General features: G+C 40.5%; 1 protein-coding gene across 19 annotated transcripts in view; it reads right to left on the bottom strand.

Moving 5' to 3' along the window:
• The window catches only part of LOC128685179 (serine/threonine-protein kinase WNK3), a 638,681-nt gene that overhangs the window by 153,464 nt on the left and 459,512 nt on the right, over nucleotides 1-25,705 (bottom strand). For 16 of the 19 annotated variants that reach the window (XM_070082765.1, XM_070082756.1, XM_070082764.1 and 13 more), the window contains 3 exons: nucleotides 9,928-9,989; nucleotides 8,643-9,018; nucleotides 3,991-4,197 (listed from right to left, as the gene is read on the bottom strand). In XM_070082765.1, coding sequence (XP_069938866.1) covers nucleotides 3,991-4,197; nucleotides 8,643-9,018; nucleotides 9,928-9,989 — 645 coding nt within the window. The remainder of the gene's footprint in view (nucleotides 1-3,990; nucleotides 4,198-8,642; nucleotides 9,019-9,927; nucleotides 9,990-25,705) is intronic. The other 3 variants (XM_070082761.1, XM_070082762.1, XM_070082773.1) reach the window with 1 other exon arrangement.

Below are 25,705 nucleotides of genomic sequence, written 5' to 3'. Positions count from 1 at the left end.
CTTCTCCAGGTGCATACAGGTGCTTTTGAAGTGCAATATTAAGTATGGAGGATAATAAATAGGGGAAGAGGAATGGACTAATGTATAACACATCAAGAATATTGTAGTGGCAACCTTTGCAATGTTGCAGAAACATCATAGTAGTGAAGAGGTTAAACTCTGTGTAGATTTTCTTTTTTAACTACAAATACTGCATAGTAAAATTCTTAAAAAAAAAAAAAAGTAAGCTAAATCCAAGAAAATAATTCATAACTAATAATGTCAGAAATACATCACTAACATTTGGCAAATCTCTACTCATTTTCAACCTTAATATAGAAAAATTGTGGCAAATAACAAGTGACAGCTTAAGCCCTGTTTGAATAATTGAATAGTTACACACTGCAATAATGCAGCATATGCAAAATAAAATCTTATGCAAACATCACCTTATAAAATTTGTTCAGCTACAATGACTTAATATTGTAGTAATGTAACTCCTTGGAAGAATCATACCAAATAAAATAACTTAATATCATAGAAAAACTCCAAATGCAATGACTTGGTATACAATACCTTGTACAATATGAAGTCATTTCAACCATAATGTCCTAATACACCAGTCATAAATAAATTAAAAAAATGAAGTAAATTCTTGCAATCAGCCATATACTTATACAGTACTGAGAAAATCAATCCAACATTTATAAAGGCAAACACTGAAATTAGAGAATATGTTTATAACCCTGGTGTAGCTTACTCTGCCAATGACAACAACAAACTCAGACATGACAAAACATGCTTATGAAAATCATGGCTACTTCTCTAACTAGGTATAAATTATTAAAACAAGAAATTTTATTGAAAAATGAATACTGAAAAAAATATTTAATTAACTAACCAAAAATAAATTAAAACCTTTTTAATGAACACAGGTATGGGGAGAAATTAAAGTAGTGTGTTTGAGCAGTTGACTTCGTCAAAAATTTAAATAATTTGCACCACAAAATATTTAAAAATTAATTGGAATTAGATATTAACTTCTCCCACTTCAAGACAATTGTAACACTGATGACTACATACATAAATTTTCTTTTAAATCTATTTAGTAAAGAAATATTAAAAACAACAGTGTCAACCTTACCAAGTATTTTTTTATCTACAAAACTTAACTTCAATTGCTACTATTTCTGACCACATCTTTAAGAAATTTTGTCCAAACAGTTAGTTTCCTTTAAAAAATTAATTGAAAAAGTCACACGAAATGCAAAAATGCCCATTCACAAATATTTAGCCAGTGCAAAACATTAATAACATCTTAATTTAAGTTAAAAACAGTTTATCTATTAAAAAAAGCTGTTTAATCTTTTGTTCATTTGTAAAGCATGAAATTATGCTAAAGTGTTCCAAACATGCCTTTTCTTCTCTGTGTGAGTGAAATGACTTACAATAAATTAGCTACAGTTTCCCATTTCAGGATTTAAGAATAAGAAAAGTCAATAAAAGAGTCAGTAAATACTGTGCTTCAGGAGCAGGTTTAACTTAAACATTTTTTAATTTTTGGTCTTATAAATAAGACAGCCTTTCTTACAATGAGCATTTAAGAATACAACAAAGGAACTTTTAAATATGGATAATAAAACATAAAAACTACTAATCAGAGCAGTAGAGTACAGCACTATACAGTGGAACCTCAGTTTTCATCATTAATTTGTCCCAGAAAGTCTGATTAAAACTGAATTCGACGAAAACTGAAGGAATATTTCCCATAAGAAATAATGTAAATCCAATTAATCCGTTCCAGACATCCAAAAGTGTTAACAAAAAAATACATTTTACAGAGAATAACTATAGTTTTACATACAGAAAACAATGAGAAATAAATATAAAGGACTAATGAAATGGATAAATGAACATTTAACATCACTTTTACCTTTAGTGAAGACTCTTGTTGGTGTATGGAAGATGGAGAGGAGGGGAGAGGGAGAAGCTATCTCTACCACCATCACTACCACCCTCTACCACCATTACAACCACCCTCTACCACCATCACTGCCACTCTCTACCACCATCACTACCACAACCACTTCCACCCTCTACCACCATCACTACCACCCTCTACCACCATCACTACCACCCTCTACCACCATCACTGCCACTCTCTACCACCATCACTACCATAATCACTACCACCCTCTACCACCATCACTACCCCCTGACTACCACCCTCTACCGACGAGAAACAAATCCAGACTGACTCAGAACATGTGGGATGCTTTGTGTGGGCATAGGCGGACACGTTCGGTACGGCAGACCACTGTCAACTTGATGAAACCCATGGTGATGAATGAAAACTGGGACAAAATTTTGACGAAAAAGTCACCGAAAACCGAATTCAACGAAAACCAGGGCAAACGAAAGCTGAGGTTCCACTGTATAGCAAATTTTATTGTGCTTGGGAGTCTCAGTTGTTAAACAAGCTCAATTATGGAGGCTCAAATGAAGCAGAAATGTCTTTCTTCTGCTGGTGCAGCAGAGAAATAATAAAATGTGTAGCATTGATCTCTCTTTGTCTTCCAAAACTATTGATTTAAAGTATTTTATGTGATTAATTAAGTATACCAGAATGTGTAATTACCTACACAGTTTGCAAGGGAAGGGGTGAGATCAAGCTCCTGGTCCAGCACCTAAACCTTTTCCTGACTTGCGTGAAACAGCCATGTCATACCTATTTTTAAACACCCCAATGGAGTTCAATTCCTTTTTATCATCATTCAGTTTATTCCACTTCTTAACTGCTCCCAAGATGAAGAAAATGTTTCCTGATATCCCTGTAGCTCATCTGGGTGTGTCCTTTCTAAGCATGACCTCTTATTCTTGCCACATCCCTAATAAAGGGCCTACCCTTGCCTACCTCCATCACGTGCCAGAGTAATTTGAATATCATGATCATATTCCCTCCTGTTTTTCATTCCTCTAGTGACACAAGGCATTTCTCTCACTTTTCTGCATAACTCATTCTCATCAACTCAGACACTAGTCTTGATGTACTCCATGCTTTCTCAAGTTCCCTTGATCTTTTATCAGTACTGTATGCTTAAGAAGGGATTGCACATATGTTATGATGTGTTTTAAGGAAGATTTTGTCTGAGATTCTTGAATGTTTGTGAGCTTAGCCTCTGCTGCTACTGCTGTTACCTTGACTGTGTGCCCCCCCATGGGACATGGCTGGGGTAATGGTTTTTCCAAGGATTTTTCTATTACAGTACTGTATCTGCAAGCTCTAGCTAGATAGCTAGATAACTAGCAGGCATCTCTCTCTCTCTTGCATTTCCCTCCATGTTCTCCTTCCTTGCCTTCCTTCTTTCCTTGCTCCTTCTCCACTCAAATAGTATTGATATGATTTTTTATTTTTTTAACATGCTTGCTGTCTCCTAACAGCTTTAAAATATCCTAGTTGCACTAATGACAAAAGCTACTATGTCGAGTTTCAGGTTAAATTTAGATTGTACATATTCTCATTTACACGAGAGCATAAGCAATTGATTACTTAAGTTTGAAGAAATGTTGTGGAATCATTCATTATCTGAAGTTGTGGATTATTTGGCAGGTTTCACTTAGTATTATAATTAGTTACTGACATCATGCAACCAGACAACTACAGGACTGCATTCAAAAATTATCACAAATGGAAACACATTTGTCTATACCAAAAACACCAATAATTAGAATGCCTATTAATGTCTCTTTATTCATGTACACTAAAATTTTACAATATCTAGCAGCCCACAGAGATATCCTTGCAAGTCAACATTATAAGTAAAATATGTCAAAATATAACAAATAAGATTTAGAAATAAGATGAAAAATAAACCATCAATGGCTTTCTAGAAGGACAGAAAAGTAAAGCAGTAAAAGTAAATTCATAAACAGCAACTAAATTATTGATAAAAATACGAAAACTATTTCTTTCCTTCACCAAGAATAAATTAACTGGAAAATGTTACTAACCCTTGTTTCAGGATCATCCCGATGGCGTCTAGAGGCAGATGGAGATCGAGTAGGGCCATCTTGAGAATGTTGTTGACCAGGAGAGTCCAGTCCTGGGATGGAGACAACTGGAAGAACATTTGGGTTGACCTGCAGCTGGCGGATGATATCCTCAATGTAGTTTATCACTACCTCGGCATGGTTCCCAGGCAACAAGTTAGTCATTACCTAAAAAATAAAATAATGGATTTCTTCATTCATCATTCACTGATGTCCTACAGTACCCTTCTATTAGAGCCAGCTGACTCATACAAGGGCTCTATACAACTCAATCTAAAACCATCTCAACATAAAAAAAGTAGTATACTGTAAAGAAGTTTTTTAATGTATATTATCCTTCTCTAAAACCACTCTTTCTGGCTTCTTGGGACTAGCTTTGAATGTAGTAAGGCTTTTGCAAGCTGTAATCTCAAGACTACAGTTCATATATCCTATTCATATATCAGATTTAATCACCTTTCAACAGGTATGCTAATGCAATATCCATTACTTATAGTTCTTTGATTATTCTATTGGGCTGCTTCAGAAAATTTTAATAAAAACCATTGTTATTTTTTATGATAAAGTAATTCTATATTTACAAATAAGAAACTGCCCACAAATCAGAAATGAAATTAGATGACTATTGTGAATGTAACAACAGCATGTATATATAAATTTGGGTACCAACCTATAGCCTGTTGTAACCCAGTGAATTAAAATATTCTCATACATGTATTTCCTTTAACCCTTAAACGGTCCAAATAGATTGACATTCAAATCCGTAGTGCTCCAAAAGTAGATCTATGTTTTTTTTTTTACATATTTTCAAATATAACAAAAAAAAATGTAGATAAACGTTTTTTTTACACATTTTCAAATGTAAAAAAAAAAAATGATGTACATTTTTTTACATACTTTCAAATGTTGAAAAAACGTATACAGCAGGGTCCCGCTTTATGGCATTTCACTTTAAGGCGTTCTGCTAATACGGTCATTTCAAATTATGACCAAAACTCGCTATACGGCTCCCCCCACCTGACTTTCTAATACGGTCACCGCGCCCCACCCTGTTTGTTTACATTCTTCGTGAGCTCAGTAAGCACTAAGTCTCTCCATTTTGTCTGGAAACTCCAAAATTTCAAATGTTTTTACGAGTTATTTCATATTTTATATATACTCTGATAATTATACTTATGTATACCTGTACTTAAATAAACTTACATACTGTGCTGGCATGCAGGTACACATTAAAATCAGTAAGAGTGTCTTATGTCTCCAGACGTCATATTAGTAATAATAATAATAATCATCGAGTCTCATTTAAATGTCGTATATTACGTTAAATACACATTTTCATTAATCCATCTATGATATTTTTTCAAAATTATATAAAAAACACGATACATAACATAAAAAGATGATAAATACACCCCACAATAGAATAAATAAACATAAATATGAGATGTAGTAGCAGACGACTTGCACAAGTGATGCCATATTAGAAATGCTAATAATAATAATAATAATAATCACTGAGTCTCATTAAATGTTGTATATTACGTTAATATACACATTTTCATTAATCCATCCATGATATTTTTTTCAAAATTATATAATAAACACGATACATAACATAAAAAGATGATAAATACACCCTACAATAGAATAAATAAACATAAATATGAGATGTGGTAGCCAGATAACTTGTACAAGTGACGCCAAGAATAACATTTTCTCTAATCTAACATAAGAGAAAATGTGTTACTGGGGGTAACTATAGAAAATTATTCCTTTCGTATGTATGTAAGTAAGTTTATTCAGGTATACACAAATACAGTTACATAGATTATCATACATAACAACATATGTGTAGAGAACCTAGGATAACCCAAAAAAGTCAGAGTGACTTATTTCCATTGCCTTCACTCAGAGCATCATTTCTTCTCAAAATGGTATAAGTGTAGTGAGCTCCTATACAGTGGACCCCTGGTTTTAGTCCAGTGCAGAAATCGTACAATTCGGATTTCAAGCACTTTTTTCAGCGAATCTTCCACCGGGTTTCATCCATACGCTTAGAAATCATCGGTAACAGATGCTTCTACCTGCCCGGGATGCTGCTTCTCTCGCGTACCACACTCAGTCTGCCTGTGTCTGTTGTTGAGTTGACAGTATAATCTGCGCAGTCGTCCATTGCTTTTTGTGCTTGTTTATTGATTGCATCTGTGAAATCAGCCACCATAAAACCAAAGAAAGTTCAGAGTGCCAGCCCTTTGGTAAAGAAGGTGAGAAACACGATAGAAGTCAAGAAAGAATTTGTAGCAAAATATGAAAGTGGCGTAAATGTGGCCGAGCTCGCCAGGATATATGTGAAGTCGACATCAACAATCAGTTCCATCCTGGCAAAGAAAGCAGAAATCAAGGAAGCTGATGTTGCAAAAGGGAAATATATCCTAACGAAACAGAGATCACAAACAATCGAGGATGTGGAGTTGTTGCTGTTGGTGTGGATCAACGAAAAGTAGCTAGTGGGAGATAGTGTTTTGGAGGGGATAATTTGCAAAAAGGCAAGGCAGTTGCATGTGGATCTTGTAAAGAAAATGCCAGGAACAAGTGCTGCTGTTAATGAATTTAAGGCCAGCAAAGGCTGTTTCGACAGAGTCAAGAAGCAAAGTGGCATACACAATGTGGTAAGGCATGACAAGGTTGCAAGTTCTGACAAATGGGCGGCCGAAGAATTCATTAATGAATTCAAGGGGTATGTAAAGGCTGAAGGATTGATCCCTCAACAAGTCTTCAATTGTGACAAAACAGGCCTCTTTTGGAAGAAAATGCCGAAGAGGACCTACATCACGCAGAAGGAAAAGGCACTGCCAGGACACAAGCCTATGAAGGATAGGGTAACTTTTTTGTTCTGTGGCAATGCTAGTGGGGATTTCAAAGTGAAGCCTTTACTTATGTATCACTCTGAAAATCTCCGAGTGTTCAAGAAAAACAATGCCATGAAGAGTAAATTGTGTGTGATGTGGGAGGCTAACAATAAGGCATGGGTCAAGAGGCTAATTTTCACTGAGTGGGTCAATGAAGTGTTTGGCCAGAGTGTGAAGAAATACCTCCTGGAAAATCAATTGCCACTCAAGTGCCTCCTGGTAATGGACAATGCTCCTGCCCATCCTCCAGACTTGGAAGACCTATTGTTTGAGGAGTGTAGTTTCATCACAGTGAAGTTCTTGCCTAATAACACCAATCCTCTCATCCAGCCCATGGACCAGCAGGTCATTTCAAACTTCAAAAAACTCTACACCAAAGCATTGTTTCAAAGGTGCTTTGAAGTGACCTCAGACACTGAATTGACCCTAAGAGAGTTCTGGAGGAATCACTTCAATATCCTCAACTGCATAAGCTTATAGATAAATCTTGGCAGGAAGTGACTTCCAGGACAATGAACTCTGCTTGGAGAAAATTGTGGCCAGAATGTGTCCAAGAGAAGGATTTTGAAAGATTTGAGGCTGACCCTGACAACCCTAAGCATGTTGTGGAATCTATTGTGGCTTTGGGGAAGCCCATGGGGTTGGATGTGAATGGCAAGGATGTGGAAGAGTTGGTGGAGGACCACAGGGAAGAGCTAACCACTGAAGAGCTGCAAGACCTTCAACTGGAACAGCAACAGACTGCAGCTGAGGATATTGCTTCAAAGGAGGAGGAAGAGAGGGGGAAGATGTGCCTTCTTCAGTGATTAAGGACATATGTGGAAAGTGGAGTGAGTTGCAAAGTTTTGTGGAGAATTGTCACCCTAACAAAACTGTTGAAAGCCATGTCTGCAACATGTTCAATGACAATGTCTTGTCCCGTTTTAGGCAAATCTTACAAAGATGCTGGAAACAGGCCTCTCTGGACAGATTTTTTGTGCGACAGTGGTAAAGTGACTCTCAAGCTGGTCCTAGTGCCAGTAAAAAACAAAGAGGGGAAGTAACCTCAGAGAGGGCTTTGATACCTGAAGTCCTTATGGAGGGTGATTACCCTTCCAAGCAATACCCTCAACTCCCTCTCCCTTCTTCTCCTTCTTCAATATGCCAACAAGAGTCTTCAATAAAGGTATGTAATGTTCATTTATCATTAAAATTAGTCATTTATATTTATTTCTCATTGTTTTCTTTATGTAAAACTATAGTTATTCTCTATAAAATGTATTTTTTGTTAATATTTTTGGGTCTCTGGAACGGATTAATTGGATTTGTATTATTTCTTTTGGGAAATATTACTTCGGTTTTTGTCCATTTTGGATTTTGGCTGACTTTCTGGAACAGATTAAGGCCGAAAACCGGGGGTCCACTGTAATGGTAACTTTCAGGAACATAGCCTGCCTGTTATGAGAGTTTACAATACTCTTCACTGACAGAGTATGCATATCAAAAATCTTGCACCAAAACTAACTTACCAGCTTTCTAAAATTACATAATGCAGCTTAAACCTATCTAAACTATCTAATGATAAAGTAACAAAAACAAATAAACAGTACACTCCATCCATTCAGCAAAAACAATCGTTGCTAAATAAGTTAGATTAAAAGTTCAGATTAAAAAGCATGGCATATATGAACCAAAAAAAAGACGCCAAATTTCCAAATGTCTTACCAGTTTGTAGGCAACATCTTGGGGATCATTATCAGTGATGTCAAATTTAAACGTTATAGTTTTTTGTTTGACGGTTTCCAGCTGGCATTCAACCATTGTGTCTGTCACGCTCAGGACTGTTAACTTGGGAAACCTGTCGAGGGTCTTCTTCTTCCGAATCTTCTTACGTCCCATATGCTGCTTACTGCTGGACCCGTCGGCTGGATGCTCACTGCACTCTGACTCGGAGGCGGCACTGGGGTCAAATGGAGGATGAGTAGAAGAGGTGATGGTTGTGTTTGAGGAGGAGGGCATGGTGGTGGTGATGGTAGAAGAGGTGGTGTTGCTGCTTGTGATGGAGTTGTTGGTCTGCGACTCCAAACCAGTGCCACCAGGCCTTCTCAGAGACATGGAAAAAACAAATTTCACTGTTTCACATATTTCACAGAAGTTTAACTTGAAAGGGATGATCAATACTTACCAAGTGGAGAAGCCCATTACATGCATCACATAAACCTTACACTTCAGTGCTATTTGCAAAACTGTTCAGCAGGGTTTGCAAATAAAAGATATAGCAGCATTATCAGCTACACAAAAAAAAGCTTTTACTATATAGAAGCAAAGTGAGATTTTTAAAGAAAATAGTTAAACATATAATCAAATAAAAAAAGGATGTTTAGTAGGCAATATTATATCTTGCAAAGGAATAAGGAAAATTATCCACTTGTAAAATATTATATAAAAAATAAAAAAAAAAAGACTGATTAATTAAAGATATTCATAAAGACCACACTGAAATGTATGTACAGTTAACTGATTATATATGTTGGGTCAATTTATGTTTCATGACAGATTTAGGTTAGAAACAGGAGACAGTTTTTTGAGACGGCACAAGCAAACACACACGGGGATTTTTCATAATCATTAATAGAACAAAAGAAATGGATGTGTCTCCAAATAGCTCATTAAACAGAATAAGGAAACAATATTTTCCAAACAAAAAATGTGAGATTCATATACTTTTAATTACTATAAAAAATTCTTACAACTAATTATACTGAAGTTTGCAGATAATTTAAAGCTAAATCATTGTAAAGAGTACTGCAGAACACAAAGCTTACTTAACAAACGTAGTGCAAAACGATAAAAGATAATTTTAAACAAATTTGTGGATAATGAAAGATCTAAAGGAGTCACATTCAAATCCTAGAAACATAAAACACAAACTTGGGGTATTTTGAGGAAGGAAAAAAAATGAGAGCACACACAAAAAAGGGAAGGAATCTTGGGGCTGCAGCACTCTTACCTGTCATTTAGCAGGTGAGAATATGTATCTGGCAGTATCTGAGGTGATGGGCAAGTTTCCACCTGTGAGAGGAGGAAAGTCACTTAGAAATTGCTACATACCCTGACTTACCATCAGCATCCACTACTAAAACTTATATTTGCTCTATAGAAAAAGGCAATATTTTTTATTTCAACAATATCATCAACCAATCTAAACTATTTATCTAGCCAATGGAAATACAGTGAAACCTTGATTTAATGGACTAATAGGGGAAGAGGGTGTCTGGTAACACCAACTGTTTATTAAATTTGAAAGAGATTTTTTTTCCACAACTGTAACAATAATGGACACATCTGGAAACAAGAGACCTTGTCCATTAAATCTGAGCTCATTTTACCCAGCAGACCATAATAATAATACTGGGCAATTCAGGAAACAAATTTTGTTCCCAAACAAATCTGGCAGTGGATTTTGCCTGTAAAATCTGAAATCTGTTAAAATTAAGGTTTTACTGTACTTCAGACCAAGACAAATCTGGCCATTAAAGAAAAGAGCTAAGTAAAGAGTGCAGGGTGTTGGGAATATGGGAAAAATATGAAAAACACCACAGACCAAAAACTAAGATTTAGAATGTAAGCTATCCACTAGAGCAGAGACTAATACAGGGGAAGAGATTAATACAATGGAATGATGTACAGTACTAAATTATTTTCATGCAATTTAATACAAGAGGGATGGATGTAATGGTCTCAGTGGTTACACTTCTAAGTGTAGTATAATGAAAATTCATGTTTTTAGAATAAATGCAAATACCTGTACTGTACTAGTTTTTACTATAAAGAAAGAAAGAAAGATAACAAGGTCAAAAACCTTTATAAGCATTATCAAAAGTATTTGTGTAAATTTAATAAAAATAAAGCTTGCTAATGAATTTGAACATTCTCAGATTTGTATTACAGGTTATAAAGTATATATATATATTATTATTATTATCACACTGGCCAATTCCCACCAAGGCAGGGTGGCCCGAAAAAGAAAAACTTTCACCATCATTCACTCCATCACTGTCTTGCCAGAAGGGTGCTTTACACTACAGTTTTTAAACTGCAACATTAACACCCATCCTTCAGAGTGCAGGCACTGTACTTCCCATCTCCAGGACTCAAGTCCGGCCTGCCGGTTTCCCTGAACCCCTTCATAAATGTTACTTTGCTCACACTCCAACAGCACGTCAAGTATTAAAAACCATTTGTCTCCATTCACTCCTATCAAACACGCTCACGCATGCCTGCTGGAAGTCCAAGCCCCTTGCACACAAAACCTCTTTTACCCCCTCCCTCCAACCTTTCCTAGGCCGACCCCTACCCCGCCTTCCTTCCACTACAGACTGATACACTCTTGAAGTCATTCTGTTTCGCTCCATTCTCTCTACATGTCCGAACCACCTCAACAACCCTTCCTCAGCCCTCTGGACAACAGTTTTGGTAATCCCGCACCTCCTCCTAACTTCCAAACTACGAATTCTCTGCATTATATTCACACCACACATTGCCCTCAGACATGACATCTCCACTGCCTCCAGCCTTCTCCTCGCTGCAACATTCATCACCCATGCTTCACACCCATATAAGAGCGTTGGTAAAACTATACTCTCATACATTCCCCTCTTTGCCTCCAAGGACAAAGTTCTTTGTCTCCACAGACTCCTAAGTGCACCACTCACTCTTTTCCCCTCATCAATTCTATGATTCACCTCATCTTTCATAGACCCATCCGCTGACACGTCCACTCCCAAATATCTGAATACATTCACCTCCTCCATACTCTCTCCCTCCAATCTGATATTCAATCTTTCATCACCTAATCTTTTTGTTATCCTCATAACCTTACTCTTTCCTGTATTCACCTTTAATTTTCTTCTTTTGCACACCCTACCAAATTCATCCACCAATCTCTGCAACTTCTCTTCAGAATCTCCCAAGAGCACAGTGTCATCAGCAAAGAGCAGCTGTGACAACTCCCACTTTGTGTGTGATTCTTTAACTTTTAACTCCACGCCTCTTGCCAAGACCCTCACATTTACTTCTCTTACAACCCCATCTATAAATATATTAAACAACCACGGTGACATCACACATCCTTGTCTAAGGCCTACTTTTACTGGGAAAAAATTTCCCTCTTTCCTACATACTCTAACTTGAGCCTCACTATCCTCGTAAAAACTCTTCACTGCTTTCAGTAACCTACCTCCTACACCATACACTTGCAACATCTGCCACATTGCCCCCCTATCCACCCTGTCATACGCCTTTTCCAAATCCATAAATGCCACAAAGACCTCTTTAGCCTTATCTAAATACTGTTCACTTATATGTTTCACTGTAAACACCTGGTCCACACACCCCCTACCTTTCCTAAAGCCTCCTTGTTCATCTGCTATCCTATTCTCCGTCTTACTCTTAATTCTTTCAATAATAACTCTACCATACACTTTACCAGGTATACTCAGCAGACTTATCCCCCTATAATTTTTGCACTCTCTTTTATCCCCTTTGCCTTTATACAAAGGAACTATGCATGCTCTCTGCCAATCCCTAGGTACCTTACCCTCTCCCATACATATATATATATATATATATATATATATATATATATATATATATATATATATATATATATATATATATATATATATATATATATATATATATATTATTAATTGGGTGGCCTCTGTGAAATGTGTACAGACTTCAACGTAAGTTACTGTACTACAGTGTGTGTATATGTATGAAACAGGGCAACATTATTTAAACTAGATATTTACCAATCAATGAGCAAGGGGCTAGTAACTCCTCCAGTATAAATTACTAAATGTAAAAAGAAGGCAAACTTTATAAACAGAAGATAAACTTTATAGTTTGCTTCTTTTTCGGGTCACCCTGCCTAGGTGGGAGACAGCTGATAAGTTGAAAAATAAAAATCAAACATATTAGGGGGGCCAAAAAAAAAGCATCCTGCCTATCACAGTATATACCAATACAAACAATTCTATTGAAAATAAATATAAAGCTTTGCACTCCCATATTCATCCCTTTCCTAATTTTTAATATTGCTGAGCCTGTTTATGTCCATCAATCAAATATTATGCTCAGCATTACACAATTGTCCTGGCTAAGATAGTTGCCCCTATAAATTCTTGGGGGCCAAGTTCCTGAGATTCTGTGAAATTATAAATTGTAATAATGCAAAAAGTAAGTCTGCATAACAATTACAGATTTTGGCTTATTTGGTGTTTCAGAGCTCATAACAGTAACACATTGATATAAGCATCTGACCTGGGGATGAAGGAATATCAGAGTATCTGTGAAGTTTGAATGTTAAATAACAGCAAAAGAAAATAACATCCCTAAAGTACTTTACCATGTACCTAACATAGTTCTATAAAATGCTGTTATATCTTACATAATACAACTGACTGTTGATCAATATGGTAGTTACGTTCCTGAAAATGGTACGTAATGAAAAATTGTGTGAAATGAACTGAAAAATATATGGGAAAAATAGGGTTACTCTCCTTTGTCCTCCCAAAAAGCCACCCAAATTTTTTTTAGGTCCCAAAATTGTAAGAGATAATGATGATAATGTAATTGTAGGTCAATGTAGTGATGTGTGTCAGTCAAAGATCCTGCATCCACATTTCTGCTCGCAGACTTTGCAACTGTATGGGGTTATAAAGGAGGGGTTAGAATGGTTGGCATAAAGGGGGTTGTGGTGTATACTGGAGGAGTTGGGCAGGAGGGGTTAGAGCAATCATGGTAAGGGGGTTCATTGTTAGGGGTGGGAACTGGGGGACTGCTGGCAAGAAAGGTGGAGACCGAGAGATGGAGGGGTCGCGGCAGGAGCTGAAGGCTGGTGTTGGGAGGTCAAGGATGCTGTGTGGTGGAGGGGTGTGGGGAAGAAGCTAACTGACCGTGTTCTGTACTAAAAAACTGTATTATACCTAACATAGCACTATAAAATGGTGAAACTTCCTTAGAAAGATTAGAAGTGTTTGATCTAGCAATAAAAAAAATCCATAATTATTTATAATTAGTAATACCTAGTCAACAGCTTAAAATATGTTTGTTATAATTATAGGTGTACAATACAATGTATCTGTAATATAGGTAGTAGGTTGGTAGACAGCAACCGCCCAGGGAGGTACTACTGTCCTGCCAAGTGAGTGTAAAACGAAAGCCTGTAATTGTTGTACATGATGGTAGGATTGTTGGTGTCCTTTTTTCTGTCTCATAAACATGCAAGATTTCAGGTACATCTTGCTACTTCTACTTGCACTTAGGTCACACTACACATACATGTACAAGCATATATATACACACACCCCTCTGGGTTTTCTGCTATTTTCTTTCTAGTTCTTGTTCTTGTTTATTTCCTCTTATCTCCATGGGGAAGTGGAACAGAATTCTTCCTCCGTAAGCCATGCGTGTTGTAAGAGGCGACTAAAATGCCAGGAGCAAGGGGCTAGTAACCCCTTCTCCTGTATAAATTACTAAATTTAAAAAAAGAAACTTTAGTTTTTCTTTTTGGGCCACCCTGCCTTGGTGAGATATGGCCGGTTGTTAAAAAAAAAAAACTGTGATCTTTCTTTCTTTCTTTCAACGAACCAGCTGTATCCCACTGAGGTAGGGTGGCCCATTATTATTATAATCAAAAAGAAGCGCTAAGCCACAAGGACTATACAGCGCTGCAGGGCAGGAAGGAAGCGAGGGCATCAGGTGGCAAAAGGGAGATGGATGAGCAACAGGTTACGGATAACAGCGGGGCAGTGGATGGTGAAAGGGTAAAGGGCAGCAAGAGACTGAACCAGAAAGGGCTGAGGGGAGTGCGAAAAGTATCATCAGAGTTTGTGGAGTAAATCAGTCGTTGTCAAGAAGTCAATGAGAGAGTCAGGATTAAAGGAGGGTCCATCAGCAAGAAGGGAAGGTAAAGAGAGAGTAGGAGAACGAAGACGACGTTGGAGGTAAATTCTGCGTGCTCGTTGATAGAGAGGGCAGTCTAACAGAATGTGGCTAATCGATACTGGAACTTGACACTGCTCACAGAGAGGAACAGGGTGCCTCTCCATGAGATACCCATGAGTAAGACGAGTGTGGCCAATGCGAAGGCGGGAGAGAGTGGTCTCCCAACCTCGGCACTGATGACAAGAAGACGGCCAGTAACCTATGCTCGGTTTAATAGAATGAAGTTTGTTACCGAGCAGAGTTGACCAACGTTGTTGCCAACGGGTGCGAAGGTGGGTAGCTATTGCAGCAAAATAGTCCAGAAATGGAACACCTCGATAGGAAATTGGTAGGTCATATACTGCTGACCGCGCAGCAGTGTCTGCCTGTTCATTGCCCTGTACGTCGACATGACCAGGGACCCAACAAAAAACAATATCTTTATGTTTGGTAGAGATACGGCGTAGCCAAAGTTGGATACGGAGAACTAGGGGATGAGATGTATCAAATTTTCGTATAGCCTGTAGAGCACTAAGGGAGTCTGAGACTACTACAAATGATGACACAGGCATAGATGCGATACGAATAAGTGCTGCAAGAATGGCATACAGTTCAGCAGTAAAAATGCTAGCTGAAGATAGTAAATGCCCTCGTACGACGCTGTCCGGAAACACTGCTGCGAATCCGACGCCGTCTGAAGACTTAGAGCCATCTGTGTACACAGCGGTGGCATGAGAATGAGAGTGGAAGTGATCAAGAAAAAGAGAGCGGGAAGCCACCGTAGGCAGTTGAGCTTTCGAGCAAGGGAGTGAGAAAGAACAGACCCGAACAGCTGGAACTTCCCAGGGGGGTAGGGAAAAGTGAGATGCTACATGAACATATAAAGGTGGTAACTGAAGGGAAGACAAGAGTGAAAGTAGGCGAAGAGAAAAGGGACGGAGCAAACAGGGGCGGCGAACGAATAAAGAATGTCTACTAATATCGGTGACCATTCTATAAATGGAAGGATTGTGTAGATCGTGAGAGCGTACATAGTAACGAAGGCAATGGGCATCACGGCGATCAGACAAGGATGGAACATTTGCTTCTGTATAGAGGCTCTCAACAGGGGAAGAGCGAAAAGCACCAAGGCACAAACGTAAGCCTTGGTGATGGATAGAGTTAAGGCTAGAGAGAGTAGCAGGAGAGGCCGCGGAATAAATCTGGTCACCATAATCGAGTTTCGATAAAACGAGGGCTGAATGTAGGCGAAGCAGAGTTCGACGATCAGCTCCCCAGGAAAGATGAGCAAGGGTTTTAAGAAGGTTTAGCCGGCTGTGACAAGTTGCCTTCAGAGAGGTAATGTGAGGCTTCCAGGTTAACCGACGGTCAAAGAGAAGGCCTAGAAACCTGACTGTATCACGTTCGGGGATACGGGAGCCATAGAGATACAAAGGATGATCGGAGATAACAGAGCGTCTAGTGAAAGTAATTTGGTGAGTTTTGGTCCTTGAAAATTTAAACCCATGTGTGGTGGCCCAAGTGGAAACACGGTCGACCGCATGCTGGAGAGAAACTGCAATAAGGTGACAGTCAGCGCCTGCACAAGCAATAGCGAAGTCATCAACATAGAGTGATGACCAAATATTGGGTGGAAGAACAGAGGCCAAATCATTTATAGCAAGGAGAAAAAGTGTTGTGCTTAGAACACATCCCTGAGGGACACCTTCAGCTTGGACGAAGTCCGGGGAAAGAACATTATTGACTCGAACACGGAAATGTCTGTCAGTTAAAAAGTTCTTAAGGAAGGATGGTAGATTGCCTCGGAGGCCTAAGGAATGGGCCTGGGCCAAAATATTATACCTCCAAGTTGTGTCATATGCCTTCTCAAGGTCAAAAAATATGGCAATAACTGAGTGATTATTCGCAAAGGCATTACGAACATACGTATCCAAGCGTAGTAAGGGGTCTATGGTAGAACGACCCTTACGAAAGCCATATTGACTAGCGGAGAGACTGTTGTGAGTCTCTAAATACCACATTAAACGTCGATTTACGAGGCGTTCCATCACTTTGCAAACTGCACTTGTAAGAGCGATGGGGCGATAGTGGGAGGCATCATGTCCTGTAGTACCCGGTTTGCGGAAAGGGAGAACAATGGCAGATTTCCACAGCTGGGGAAGAACTCCTTGTGCCCAAATAAGATTGAAGAGGTGTAAGAGGACTACAAGGGCTGACCGATGTAAATGTTGTAACATACGAATATGAATGTCATCAGGCCCAGCTGCCGATGATCGGCAAGCTGAGAGCGTTGCCTCCAGTTCTTGAAGTGTAAAAGGCACATTATACTGTTCTTCTCCGAGAGAAGAAAAGTCCAAGGGTACTAACTCTCTGGCAGACTTTGAGGAAAGAAATGAGGGGCATAGATGGAGCCCTCGGGAAATACGGACCAGATGTGTGCCAAGTTCAATGGCAACGTCGAGAGGGTTTGCTATATCAACACCAGTGACCCGTAGAACAGGAGCCGGGTCAGGAGAGTATTTACCACTCAATTTCCTCACTTTTTTCCAGACTGCACTCATAGAAGAAGCAGAGGTGATGGTGGAAACATAGTCTCGCCAACAAGTGCGTTTAGCTTCACGGATGACACGGCGAGCGATCGCACGCTTCTGCTTAAAATCAACAAGTCTCTCAGCGGTTCTATTGTACCGGTACCTGCCCCATGCAGCACGTTTCAAACGTACTGCACGAGCACAAGCAGGAGACCACCAAGGCACGCACTTCTGAGAATGCCTGCCTGAGGTGTGGGGTATAGAATGAGAAGCTGCGGTATAAACTGATGTCGAGAAGATGTGTAGGAGCTCATCAATGGAGGATGAAGAAGGAACCTCACTAAAAGCAGTGAGGTGTGAGTAAAGATCCCAATTTGCCCGATCAAATTGCCAGCGAGGGCTACGGGAAGGTGGTGAATAGGAAGGAGAAGTAAGAATGATCGGAAAATGATCGCTGTCATGTAAGTCTGGTAGAACAGACCAGGTGAAGTCTAGTGCAGTGGAGGAAGAGCAGACTGATAGATCGATGCAAGAGAGAGTATGAGTACGAGGATCAAAATGGGTGGGAGTACCAGTATTTAGAACATGGAGGGGGTGAGAGGCAAGAAAAGCCTCCAACTGAATGCCACGTGAGTCACAATGAGACCCCCCCCAGAGGAAATGGTGGGCATTAAAATCACCAAGTAACAGAAGTGGTGGTGGTAAGGATGAAACAAGAAAGGCAAAGTCTGGGATAGAAAATGCTCGAGAAGGAGAGAGATATAAAGAACATATTGTAAACCACTTATTCAAGTGGATACGGGCTGCAGTGTAATGCAGCGAGGTATGGACAAATAGTTGACAGTACGGAATATCATTGCGTAGAAGAAGGGCACTTTCATTAAAGGTCCCATCTGAGAAAGGATCCGAAGAATACAATAAATTATAGCCTGAGATAGGTTGGAAAACAGCCGAGTGTAATTTTGGTTCTTGTAAGCAAGCACCAACAGGGGAAAACCTGGAAAGCAACATCTGAAGCTCACCCCGATTACCCCTGAGGCCGCGGATATTCCACTGTAAATAGGCCATGATTGGCGATGAAGAAAATATCAGGAATCTGTAGGTAAAGGCACCTACGGACTAGAGGGGTTAGAAAAGTCAACGTGTGGTGGCATTGGAAGATGTTCAAGTAGCGAAGGAACGGAGCGTTGCGAAGAATGGGGTTGTGAAGATGGAGGAGAGGGAAGAGAAGGAACAGGAAGTGAATCAGTGTCCATTGAAGGTTTAGTCTCTGCAATATATTCTGAAATGGCTTCAAGTGTTTCTGAATTCAAAGATGTATGGGAAACCATATTGGAGATAGGAGGAGGAGGGTGAGTAAAGATTGGGACAGTAATGGACTGTACCAAAGTAGAGGGGGAGGGAAAAGTGTAAGGGACTGGAGATGAAGTGTGGGGGGGGACAGAATTGGTAGAAACCTGGGAGGTGACAGAAGAGGGAGAAACTTGGGAGGGGACGGGGGTGGAAGGCATAGTACGAGGAGGAGGGTGAATCTCCACACTTGTAATAGAGCCAGAGAGAGGGGAAGAACTAGGTACAGAGACTGGAAAGGTAACGTGTGGAGGTGGAAGAAGGGAAGGAAGGGGCAAAGAAGATTTGAGCATTGTGGATTTTTTGGACTTCTGAGTAGAGGGGCGATTGGTATTAGGTGTCGTACGAGGTCTTGTCGATACTGGGGCTTGTGAGGAAGGACGCGAAGATGTGAGAACAGACTGAGTTGTAGTCGGGACGTCAGAGCCAAGGACAGCAAAAGGATTAGATGCCGTAATGGCTATGGGAGGGGTAACAACAGAGGAGGCTGCAGAAGATGGGACCCCAGAAGTGGGGGGATGTTTGGAAACACGAGAATAAGAAACACGGGGTAGTCTCCCTTGGAGGCGGAGATGAGTAACTGCCATAGCATAAGGGAGACCTTCTGCCTCTTTGAGGCAACGGATTTCACGTTCATTTAAGTAGACCTGGCAACGGCGGGAGTACGAAGGGTGAGCTTCATTACAATTAAGGCAAGATGGAGGTTGACTGCAAGATGTATTAGAATGGTTGTCGGCACCACAGACTGGGCATTCGGCCATAGATCTGCAATATTTCGCTGGGTGACCAAAACGCCAGCAATTTCTACATTGTTGCGGTGTAGGTATCACCTTTCGAACTTGTAACCGATGTCCCGCGACATATACAGAGGACGGGAGTTCTCGGCTGTCAAAAGTTAAACGAGCCACATTGCAAGGGTAACGTCTCCGCCCCCGGGCAGGAAGGACATAAGTGTCTACTTTGAGGATTGGGAGATCCTGGAGTTCCAGCTGTTCAAAAATGTCATTGCCACATGACTGGAAATTCTGTTGGACTATGGTATGGGGCAGAATGACAGTACCACTACAAGAATTGAGAGGAAGATGTTTTTCAATAGTGATAGGAGTAGTATCGATATTCGAAAGGAGAGAAAGATCATGAGCTTGGGTAGCATTCTGGACAGTGACGATGTGCGTACCGCTCTTGAGAGCGTGAAATGAAATATCTCTGCCAACATGACGCAGGAGCGCTTTGGCAATACTATGGTCAGAAAGGTAGGCAGAAGAAGAAGTTGGTCTTAAAGTAAAGAATTTAGTCCATTGTGTGGTCCGAAACTGAGCGTGGAGAGGGAGTGCTTGACGTGTCGGTCGTTTCCGAGTAGAATGGGAAGGTAACGACGGAGCATCATCAGGAGATTGACGTTGGCGTTTAGGAGTAGGACCGGAGTTGGTCCGGCATGAAATGGGTGGGCGATTCGAAAATTGCCGTACCGTAGAGGGAGAAGCCGGAAGCATAGTCAAAGGAGAGCGGAGTTCAGACAAATCGAAGGAGTCAGTCGAAGCCCCGGTACCTGAAGCGGGTGAGGAAACAGCACCAGCAAGAGGTACAGGGGCATCAGGAGTGTCCGAAGAGTGGTCTAAACACAAGGCAGGGTCAGAATGGGGTGCGGTATCAAGAAGGGGCCCGGGGGTAGTGGTTTCATGGACTAGGGCTGCCATGGTTAGGTTACTCCTTTGCTTTTTGTTTTTAAGAAAAAAAAAGAAAGAAGAAAAGAAAATAAAAACAAAAAAAAGAATAAAAAAAGGGGGGAGCGGGGAGGAATAGTTCCCAGGAGGAATGAAAGGGCCGGAAATCTCCCTCCGCGCCCAAGAGGACTCGACACCGCTAGTAGCGCAGATGCAGCATGGAACCCGTGCCATACCCTACCCTTCATGCCAGTAAACCAGCAATCCGGGATAGCAACCTCACATCTGCCGAGCTACCTCGGTGGACAAAAGAGAGGGCGGCCGGATATCCGCCACAAAGCATACCTCCTTCAGCCACCACCCCCGGAATCCGAAAGGTGGCTTCCAGAGATACACCCGTCGCCCAAAAGACACCCAAAGCTACTCCGGGATACCGGAGAGGGATCGGGACATCCCTAGGCAATCCAGATTCCACGGCAAACTACGCCACCGCCAAGAAACCTCAACGGAATGGGATCGACCCCGGTGTCCTTTCCCCTACCTAGGAACTAGCACGCCTGTGGGAGAAATCACGAAGGCTAAAAAGAGGAAGGGCAAAAGGGAGGGGTGAGGAGGAGGAGGAGGAATGGAAAAAGGGGAGGATGGGGAGGATGGGATAGGGGAGGGGAGAATGGGGGGTAATTAGGTTCGGTCTGAGGAAGAAGACCGACAGGGCTAATTCCTCAGACCAAGAGCCTCTTCACCACGCCAAGGAGCCCCCCTTGAAGAGGGGTAGGGTGGCCCAAAAAGAAAAACAAAAGTTTCTCCTTTTAAATTTAGTAATATATACAGGAGAAGGGGTTACTAGCCCCTTGCTCCTGGCATTTTAGTCGCCTCTTACGACACGCATGGCTTACGGAGGAAGAATTCTGTTCCGCTTCCCCATGGATAATATCTGTAATCATCTAATAAATTTTATGGCAATATTAATAAATCAATATTATTTTATAACATATCATCTACATTTATCTTTAATCACCATAAATACAATAGGTTCTCCACTTATGTCATTAATGCATTCCTGAAAATTCATCACAATCATAAGTTGTGTTGGGAACTCAGAACCTATTTTCCTACTAATACTCATGTTATAATTGGATATGCTTTCCTGAGGCATAATATTCTGCATCTAATTTTATTTATTTTTAAAGTTAGAATATTTGCTTGATATTTTAGATTCAGTTCTGATCCCTTTCATTTAAATTATATTATAACACTGTTTAATTAATCAATAAATGTTAATGAGACAAAACAGAGCTGCAGTACAAAGCAGTGGATGTATAGGCAGCAGCATGACTGTCTCCCTCTTTCTCATTCTTACACTCCTATTCACTCCCATTCTCTCTCTCTCTCACATTTTATTTAGTACAATACTGTACTCTTCACATATGTTCACTTCCTCACTGCTGTGTCTGAGCATGTGGTGTTAAGAGGAACTGGGTGACAGATGTGCAGGCGCAGGCAGCAGCTGAACTGCCTCCCCTCTCTCAGTACTGATTAACGAGAGTAAATGAGGGTAATATGAGGAGTGCAACTAGGCAAGCAGCTGGGTATACATGATGCACTTCTACTGTACTATAAAAGAATAGAAAAACCAAAAAAGTGGCCAAGAAAAATTTTAAATGCAAGTCAGCTGTAACTGAAAAAAAGCAATAATGACAAACAGATATTAACTAAATTTAAATTATATGCTGAACCAAACTATTATTAATAGCAGTGATAAGTAAAGAAAAAAACTGACAGGAGAAGCATGTAATAATGTTTTAAGTAAATTGCAGGACAAAATGAGTCAAACTTCCATCAGTATTTTGAGTACACAGTCCCATAAATATAACAAAACAGAAATGGAGCTGGTGAAAACCTGATATATATCGACAAATTACGGTTAAAAGCATGTGAGAAAACACTTTAGATATTTTATTAATGGGTACATTTCAGTCCTGGGAACCTTGTTCACTCCGAATAAGGAGTGAACAAGGTTCAATACTTATGTACAGTAAAATGTCCAAAGTATTTGTTCATGTCTTTAATAACAAAAATGGAACTACTTCATGGACTGGAACTACTTTTAAAAAATTTACAATGTGACACCTAGGGAAGACATAATGGAAAGCACAAATACAAGGCACTAAAGAAAAAGAAAAAAAAAAAAAAGGGGGGGGGGTTGAAAAAATAAATTTGCAGAATGCAAGTCCAAGAATATAATGCTGAATTTTAACAATTTTATGGTAAGGTGCTGTATATATACAGTGGTACCTTGACTTATGAGTTTAATTTGTTCTGCGACCCAGCTCGTAACTCAATTTGCTCGTATATCAAATCAATTTTCCTCATTGAAATTAATGGAAATGCCATTAATTGGTTCCAGCCCCCAAAAAAACCACCCCAATTTTTTGCTATGGCTTTTTAGATAAGAAAAATGTATTTATAAATAAGAAATATTGTATACTCCACCCACCACCATCTCTACTCCACTAGCCACCTTCACTATTCCACCCACCTCCATCTCTACTACACCCACCACCCTCACTACTCAACCCACCACCATATCTACTCCACCCACCATTATCACTGCTCCACCCACCACCATCACTACTCCACCTACTACTATTACTACTCCACCCCCAATATCACTACTCCACCCACCACCATCACTACTCCACCCACCATTATCACTACTCCATCCACCACCATCACTACTCCACCCACCACCATCATTGCTCCACCTACCACTAATACTACTCCACCCCCCAATATCACTACTCCACCCACCACCATCACTACTCCACCCCCCACCACCATTACTACTCCACCCACCACCATCACTACTCCACCCACCACCATCACTACTCCACCCACCACCATCACTACTCCACCCACCACCATCACTACTCCACCCACCACCATCACTACTCCACCCACCACCATCACTGCCCCATCCACCACCCTCACTACTCCTCCCACCACCATCTCTACTCCACTAACCACCTTCACTATTCCACCCACCTCCATCTCTACTACACCCACCACCCTCACTACTCAACCCACCACCATATCTACTCCACCCACCACCATCACTACTCCACCCACCACCATCACTACTCCACCCACCATCATCACTGCTCCACCCACCACTATCACTACTACACCAACCACCATGACTACTCTGCCCACTGCTATCACTACTCCACCCACCATTATCACTACCCCATCCACCACCCTCACTACTCCACCCACCACCATCTCTACTCCACTAACCACCTTCACTATTCCACCCACCTCCATCTCTACTACACCCACCACCCTCACTACTCAACCCACCACATCTACTCCACCCGCCATTATCACTACTCTGCCCACCACCATCACTAATCAACCCACCACCATCACTACTCAACCCACCACTATATCTACTCCACCCACCATTATCACTACTCTGCCCACCACTATCACTACTCCACCCACCACCATCACAACTCCACCCACCATCATCACTGCTCCACCCACCACTATCACTACTACACCAACCACCATGACTACTCCACCCACCACCATCACTACTCAACCCACCACCATATCTACTCCACCCACCATTATCACTACTCAACCCACCACCATATCTACTCCACCCACCATTATCACTACTCCACCCACCACCATCACTACTCCACCCACCACCATCACTACTCCACCCACCACCATCACTACTCCACCCACCATCATCACTACTCTGCCCACCACCATCACTACTCCACCCACCACCATCACTACTCCACCCACCACCATCACTACTCCACCCACCATCATCACTACTGCTCCACCCACCACCATGACTACTCCACCCATCACTATCACTACTACACCAACCACCATGACTACTCCACCCACCACCATCACTGCTCCACCCACCATCATCACTACTCTGCCCACCATCACTACTCTACCCACCATCATCACTACTCTACCCACCATCATCACTACTCCACCCACCATCATCACTACTCCACCCGCCATAATTAATGGTTCTGGAAAAACTTTGAGTGTTGAAATGGAGGTTACCTCTTCCCCGGATTTATACAAGAACCAAACAAGGGACTAGTGTGGGAGTGTTATCCTTCCAGTTATGTCTTGGAAGAGCATGTGGGATGGGACGAAGTACCTGACATTCTTCCAGGTACAGAGTTGGATTTGACTTCAGATACACTGCCAATTAGTGGTGGTGTATCTAAAGCTCGCTCGTAATTCGGATTTGGGTTTGCAACTCAAAGCAAAAAAATTGGCCGAGTGACGGCTCGTAACTCGGAAAACTCATAAGTTGGGGCACTCATAAGTCAAGGTACCACTGTATGTATGTGTATATATATATATATATATATATATATATATATATATATATATATATATATATATATATATATATAATATATATATATATATATATATATATATATATATATATATATATATATATATATATATATATATATATATATATATATATATACTACTTAGGTAGTAGGTTGGTAGACAGCAACCACCCAGGGAGGTACTACCGTCCTGCCAAGTGAGTGTAAAACGAAAGCCTGTAATTGTTTTACATGATGGTAGGATTGCTGGTGTCCTTTTTTCTGTCTCATAAACATGTAAGATTTCAGGTATGTCTTGCTAATTCTGCTTACACCTAGGTCACACTACACATACATGTGCAAGCATATATACACACACCCCTCTGGGTTTTCTATTTTCTTTCTAGTTCTTATTCTTGTTTATTTTCTCTTATCTCCATGGGGAAGTGGAACAGAATTCTTCCTCCGTAAGCCATGTGTGTTGTAAGAGGCGACTAAAATGCCGGGAGCAAGGGGTTGGTAACCTCTTCTGCTGTATATATTACTAAATGTAAAAGGAGAAACTTTCGTTTTTCCTTTTGGGCCACCCCGCCTCGGTGGGATACGGCCGGTGTGTTGAAAGAAAGATATATATATATATATATATATATATATATATATATATAGGGGTAGTAGGTTGGTAGACAGCAACCGCCCAGGGAGGTACTACCGTCCTGCCAAGTGAGTGTAAAACGAAAGCCTGTAATTGTTTTACATGATGGTAGGATTGCTGGTGTCCTTTTTTTTCTGTCTCATAAACATGCAAGATTTCAGGTACGTCTTGCTACTTCTACTTACACTTAGGTCACACTACACATGCATGTACA

This window comes from Cherax quadricarinatus, chromosome 8 (assembly GCF_038502225.1).
Source record: "Cherax quadricarinatus isolate ZL_2023a chromosome 8, ASM3850222v1, whole genome shotgun sequence".
Lineage (NCBI taxonomy): Eukaryota > Metazoa > Arthropoda > Malacostraca > Decapoda > Parastacidae > Cherax > Cherax quadricarinatus.
This window is presented reverse-complemented; position numbering and strand designations above follow the sequence as displayed.